At 36.4% G+C, this 6,817-nt stretch overlaps 1 protein-coding gene across 1 annotated transcript; it reads left to right on the forward strand.

Moving 5' to 3' along the window:
* Window positions 1–623: 623 nt before the first annotated feature.
* Window positions 624–3,575, forward strand: LOC145048252 (putative protein phosphatase 2C 23). Its single transcript, XM_078996700.1, has 4 exons — window positions 624–2,465; window positions 2,556–2,669; window positions 3,032–3,296; window positions 3,378–3,575. The coding sequence occupies exons 1-4, from the start codon at window positions 873–875 to the stop codon at window positions 3,491–3,493; spliced, it is 2,088 nt and encodes a 695-aa protein (XP_078852826.1). The 5' UTR covers window positions 624–872; the 3' UTR covers window positions 3,494–3,575.
* The last annotated feature ends 3,242 nt before the right edge of the window (window positions 3,576–6,817 follow it).

Here is a 6,817-nt window from a genome sequence, read left to right on the forward strand (position 1 = left end):
ATAACGTATAATACACAAGTTATGAATATTGTTTTTCCTTTTCAGTCGTGGTTTCTACGGGTTTAAATTTATTATAATTCGTTTCACATAAATAATACGTTGCATTATATAAACTCGTGATTTTTATAAAATAAGTGAATTTACATGTGTAATTAAATATTTACAATTACAAAGTTATTATAAAAAAAAAATACAATATTACAATTCATAAGTTTTTCTAAATTAATAATATATTATTTTATTATATAATATATTTTTTTAATTCTATTTAAAATTGTTACCCATGGTATCAAAATAGCATGTGACAACAACACAAAAGTGTACCGGACTTGTTTTTATTGTTAACGAATACTTTGGATGTTTGCTTAGTAATCAAACAATTAAAAGGCAACAAACAAGGGTTTAAATGTAATTACGTCATAGGTGAGCAATCCATTGATATCAACTAGGGCAAGTGAGTGACACGCTTCACCGCTTGCGAGTGGTAGTGACCTTGATTCCAAACCTCAACTCACCTTGAGTTAAACCCAACCTATGTATCCCCTTCCATTTGTCAACTCTCTTTTTAGTATTATTTTTTTGAAAAGAAAAAAGTCAACTTTCGCTTTAGAAACAGCAGTGAATGAAAATGGCGTTAGAGAAAAAAACAGAGGATTTTAATACTTTCGAAGAAGTAAATGCCCACAAAAGTTTGTTGTTTTATCATTTCAAAAATCTCCGCCCTTAAAGTCAACCTCTCTCTCTCTCTCTCTCTCTCTCTCTCTCTCTCTCTCATCCATTCTTGCTATATAGCAGAGGATTTCATAAAAATTGTTTTGATTTGATCAAAGGATTTGAGGAATTGTTTTGATTTGATTTCTTGAAATTTTACAATGGGAAACGGGGTCGGGAAACTGACCGTATGTTTCACCGGAGTAAACGTCGTTCACAGGCGAAAGGACGTCACAGCTGTCGTCTCCGACCCATTAGATGATCTTGGTCACTCGTTCTGCTATGTAAGACCTCAACAATCGTGCATCTCCTCCTCCAAAGTCCACTCCGCTGAAGAAACAACGACTTTTCGGTCAATCTCCGGCGCTTCCGTGTCCGCCAATACCTCTACACCTCTCTCAACTTCTCTCCATGACGTCTACTCATACAACACCATTGATAAAGCTTCCGCTTTCGAAAGCTCCACATCTTTTGCATCAATCCCTCTGCAACCTTTACCTCGAAACTCGTTAAATTCGGGTCCTTTACAGTGTTCAGGTCAAGTTCCGTATTCGGGTCCTATCGAAAGAGGCTTCCTTTCTGGCCCGATTGAGCGTGGGTTCCAATCGGGTCCACTTTTTTCCGGCCCGCTAGAGAAGGGTGGTCAAGATCAGTTCCAGAGAAGCTATTCTCAAGGGGGTTTCGGTTACAAACGAAGATCAAGAAAAGGGTCTTTGATTCGTGTTATACAAAGGGCGATTTCAAGAACTTTTGTTACCCGTGGGCAAAATTCCATTGTTGCACCTGTTATCAAAAGTGTCAGCTCTTTGAAACAACACGATTGGACTGGTGGGTCTTCTGAGAAAAACAATGAATTGACTATTAGCAGTGCGAATTTGAGCAGCGAAGCAAGTTTTCTAGACGATGACGAGTGTTTTACTCAGAGTCAGAATCTTCAATGGGCGCAAGGGAAAGCTGGGGAAGATCGAGTACATGTTGTAGTGTCTGAAGAACGAGGATGGGTTTTTGTCGGGATTTATGATGGATTTAATGGTCCTGATGCTCCTGATTTTCTCTTGTCGAATTTGTATCAATCTGTTCATAAAGAACTCAAAGGTTTGTTATGGGATGATAAACTTGTTTCATCAAATTCTAGTTCTTCGGTGCAATCCCTGGAAGCTGTTGATTCTCATGTTGATGATCAACTTGAAAGAAATCAGTCTCCGAAGTCTGTTGATCAACAAGAAACTTACCCGTCCGTAACCGAGGATTTCCATAGCTCACGGAAAACGAAGAGCAAGAATTTAAAGAGTCGGAATCGAGGATCTGAAAATCAAAGATGGTGGAAGTGTGAATTTGATCGCGAAAGGTTAGAACTGAACAGGAGATTAAAGGAATATTTAAACTTTAATTGTCCGGATTCAACCAATCATTCTGAGGTTTTGAAAGCTTTATCTCGAGGGTTAAAGAAAACAGAAGACTCCTTTTTAGACATTGCAGACCAAATGCTCGATGAAAATCCTGAACTAGCTTTAATGGGTTCTTGTGTTCTTGTTATGTTAATGAAAGGAGACGATGTTTATGTGATGAATGTAGGCGATAGCCGTGCTGTTTTAGCCCAAAAACTCGAGCCCGATCTCTGGAGGCAAGATCTTGAAAGGATTACCGAAGAAACTTTATATGATCTTGAAGTTTCAGATGCTGACAATGGCACCACAAGCCCAACCCTAACCGCTTGTCAGCTTAGCATAGATCATAGTACCTCAATCGAGGAGGTAAAAAAAACATTACAACTTTAATAAGCATTCGTATAACCTTAAAACAATCATCTTCTCACGATTCGTATAATCTTTGACTTTTTGTAGGAAGTTCAAAGAATAAAGAGAGAACACATGGATGATCCTTGTGCAATGATGAATGATCGAGTTAAAGGCTCACTAAAGGTCACTCGAGCTTTCGGTGCGGGTTTTCTCAAGCAGGTAACCGATAGTCCCTAACATTTTCTTGATTTTAACCATCGAAAGATTACACTTTCTTGGACTTCTATGATTGATATTAAAGTTATTCCCTAGTGTGTATAATTGTAAAAATTGTTAAGGGTTCAAATCCCAACGTGAATTGGGCTTTTTGTGGTTATGCCAACCATCTAAAGTATACCTGAGTTACATCTGATATGACGCTCCCCGAGAGGGGCAGGCTGAATTAGCTAAGGGGTTGTTCCTGAAAGAATAATTTTTTTATGGAAACATATAGAGATTACATTTTCTTGAAGTTTAATGATTGATATTAAAGCATAAAGTAGTTTAAACATCTAACATCTTGTTTTGTTTGTTTTCCGCAGCCTAAATGGAACAACGCGTTACTAGAGATGTTTAGGATCGACTACGTAGGAACTTCTCCGTACATAAACTGTGTTCCAAATCTTCACCACCACAAATTAGGCCCGAGAGACCGATTCTTAATACTCTCTTCAGATGGACTATATCAATATTTCACTAACGAGGAAGCAGTTTCTGAAGTCGAACTCTTCATTCAATGGTCGCCCGAAGGAGACCCTGCTCAACATTTAGTTGAGGAGGTTCTGTTTCGGGCAGCCAAGAAAGCTGGTATGTATCTAGACCGTTAAAAAAAGTCCACAACTATAAAATTTGTTCATTTTGTAAAAAATTGAGGTTTTTCTTTTGTAGGTATCGATTTTCATGAGTTGCTTGAAATACCACAAGGTGATCGAAGGCGATACCATGATGATGTTTCGATTATTGTTATTTCACTCGAAGGAAGGATATGGAGATCGTGCGTGTAATTAAACGATATAAAAATTAAACGACGATAAATAAATATATATAGAGAGAGAAACTCTGATCGGGTTGCTCCAATTTTTGATATATATTTTTTTCTTCTATTTCAGAGAAAAAAACCAAGAAATGTTAGTTATAAAGGTGTAAAAACCTTGCCCCATGTTGATTAATACAAATATTCTATACAAAAAGATGTTTATATATTGGAAGTCAAGGATTTAAAATTATGAATTTTGACATTTTTAACAAAAATGTCAAACTTTCTAAGTCTTTGCTTGGGACCGGAATTGGTATTGGAACATGAACAAATTAAATTATAATAATGTGTTTCATCTAACTTTCGATCTCTCTAGTAGGTAGAAAAGAAATAATGTCTTTCTCATCATTATCATAAAAAATAGTTCAAAAAAAACTTATTAAGTCTTGTCTAGTGTAAAGATACACACTTATATAAGTAGCACAATTTACACAAATTGGGAGAAAAATGGGTTTATTGATTTTAAGTTCTTAGCGTTTTACATAAAAGAAAAAACAAAAAGAAATACACGTCAGCAATTTTCAGTGTTATTTTTGGTAAATGGGACGTAAGAATGTGTGCTATGTGGGTTTATAAAACTCCATGCATTCGTTGAAAATCTTTTGTGGGGTTTCACGATGATCACACGTCGTTTTTCGTTATCGTCATCTTGTTTTCCAACTTCTAACCGATTTCTGGGGTTTTAAGGAGAGGAAATAAATGCAAAGTGCAGGTGAGAGTTATTGTTTTGAACTAACAATTAACAATTTCAGGTACTCATATTGAGTCAATCAATTGCCAGTTCATTACGAACGTACGTTGGTGTCACAATTCAAACCACAGACTCCTTATCTTCATGGCTCATAAGGCGGCCGAATTAAGTGCATCCATGGATTTTTGTCTCTCATTTCAAGACCAGGGAGTTAAGAGCTGTTAGATTTTAGACCCCAGTTAAAGAAATACAGTTAGATCGAAAGAAAGTGATTATATATAAAATTTTAAGACCTTAAATATATAAATCATGAAGTAGGTTCGCATCATTGCATGATGGTGTCTTTCTTTAAGACAAACTGACATATTCTATAATGGTTTTAGTTTTGCAACCAATCAATATAATTTTTTTATAATAATGAAGTCCAAGGTTGTTTAAATTCCTTTTGTTGATTCGTTTGAGGGTTAAATGCCATCACTCATAGTGAATATGATCCATAAGTTTACCCTATTCTTCAACGTGCAGTCATTTTCTTTATCTCCCAACTCTCAATACTCAACCACAGAATAACCTTAAGTCTAGGAATTAATTAAAGTTGGTTAGTGTCATTTCCCTACTTAACTATTGGGTATGATTACAAATAATATTACCACTAAGATGTGATGGCCACGGCCACTACCATGATCATTGCTAAAAAAAAGCTTTCAAACTCACCGGATTCCAGGTTTTCAGAGGTGTTGGTCTGTGCGCCTTCGTTGCTACTTCACGATCTCGCGTAAACTTGGACATAATGCTTTAGAGATGATGTTGTTTCGATGAACGTGTATTTTTCTATAATGAAAGCTCAAATAGCTTATGGAATGTTGTTTTGAATCAAATTCCGTAGCTATTCTGCTACAGAATGGTTAGTCGTAGCTATTTTGCTATGAAAATGGTTATATAATTACATTCCGTAGGTAAATTCAGAATATGAAACTTCATTATGGAACGAAAGATCGTAGACATTCTGCTATGAGGCTGATATATAATCAAAATTCGCTAACTTGCTACAAAGTTTGTCACAAAATTAAAACCTATAGCTTTAAGTGGTTAGTCGTAGCTATTTTGCTATGAAAATGACTATATAATTGCATTCCGTAGCTAAATTCAGAATATGAAACTTCATTATGGAACAAAAGATCGTAGACATTCTGCTATGAGGCTGGTATATAATCAAAATTCGCTAACTTGCTACAAAGTTTGTCACAAAATTAAAACCTATAGCTTTAAAAATACTTAAAAAAAATGTAATGTTAGATGTAAAGTCTAAATTGTAATATCAAATAATATAGCTAGGATGGTTTTGAGATCTAGTTTCTTGTGTAATTTGCTCCTATTGATAAGAACCTTGGCTAAGTTGTCTATATTTCTCCGCTTTCTCCTTTTGGTATTCATCATATGGCTTCCACACCTTCTTTGGGAGCCTCCAATCATTGCCGTATTTGTCGTCGCTTGAATAACATATTTAAACCTTCTTATTATCATTCTCACCAAAGTCACAGTCTTTGGTCAAGTGAGGATGAGTAGTGTAACACCCCGACTCCCAGGTATAAGTTTTAAAGCACTTTGTACATGTTTATAGACTTACTCGACGAGTTGGTTGCCCCCAACTCGTCGTGTAGAGGCGGGTTAGCCCGTGTGGATTATTGGACCTACTCGACGAGTCGGAGGACCTGGACTCGACGAGTAGGAGCTGAAAGATGAAACCCTAATTTTTAGGGTTTGCACCCTATTTAAAGGATCTTAAGCCCTCACCTTCAGTCCCTTACCATCTCTTGATGGTCAGAAGAAACTCTAATCGTGATTTTACTCCAATTTGTGTGTTAAAGAGCTTAGAAAGTGGTGTTTAAGATGAAGGCGTGAAGTTTAAGGAACTTGGAGCAAAGGAGAACTTGTGAATCTGACTGTAACACTGTAAATTTTCAACTAAAATTTTCATTTTCAAAATCATATAATTCCAATTATCACATTTCAGAAACCACAATTGTTTAAATTATCACAAATCACAATTCAATAATTTTTTGATAATAATCCAGGATCCTCTAAAACATAAACTCCATCTCGTGTGTACAATCAAGTCGGCGCCTTCCCGTGATCTTGAGAAGTACCTGAAACACATATCACACAACACAGTTAGCACAAAGCTTAGTGAGTTCCCCAAAATATTACACAGATATCGTTAGTCTCTCATGGCTATATCTCAATAAAGACCCTCCGGTCAATGTGTCTCAGTGGAGACCCTCCGGTGGCCAACTCGGGTTGGACCCTCCGGTCCTAACTCCATAAAGCTCAAAATAGGATATAACATAAATCACAAAGACATAATGCATGAAATCACATAACTCAATATAAGCATACAAGACCCTTCGGTCACACAATGCTACCACTTAGGTAAGTATAGTGAGAAGACTCACCTCGAAAGTAAGCAAGTAGACCTAGCACCCCACGAAAAGTCTAGACTCCGCCTACATAATATAATTATCTCATAAGCAATTTGTAATAACCACTCCGCGATGCTAAACTAACTTCTCTACTAAATCTCAAAAGGGTGAAAAGACCATT

This window comes from Lactuca saligna, chromosome 5 (genome assembly GCF_052625555.1).
Source record: "Lactuca saligna cultivar CGN05327 chromosome 5, ASM5262555v1, whole genome shotgun sequence".
Lineage (NCBI taxonomy): Eukaryota > Viridiplantae > Streptophyta > Magnoliopsida > Asterales > Asteraceae > Lactuca > Lactuca saligna.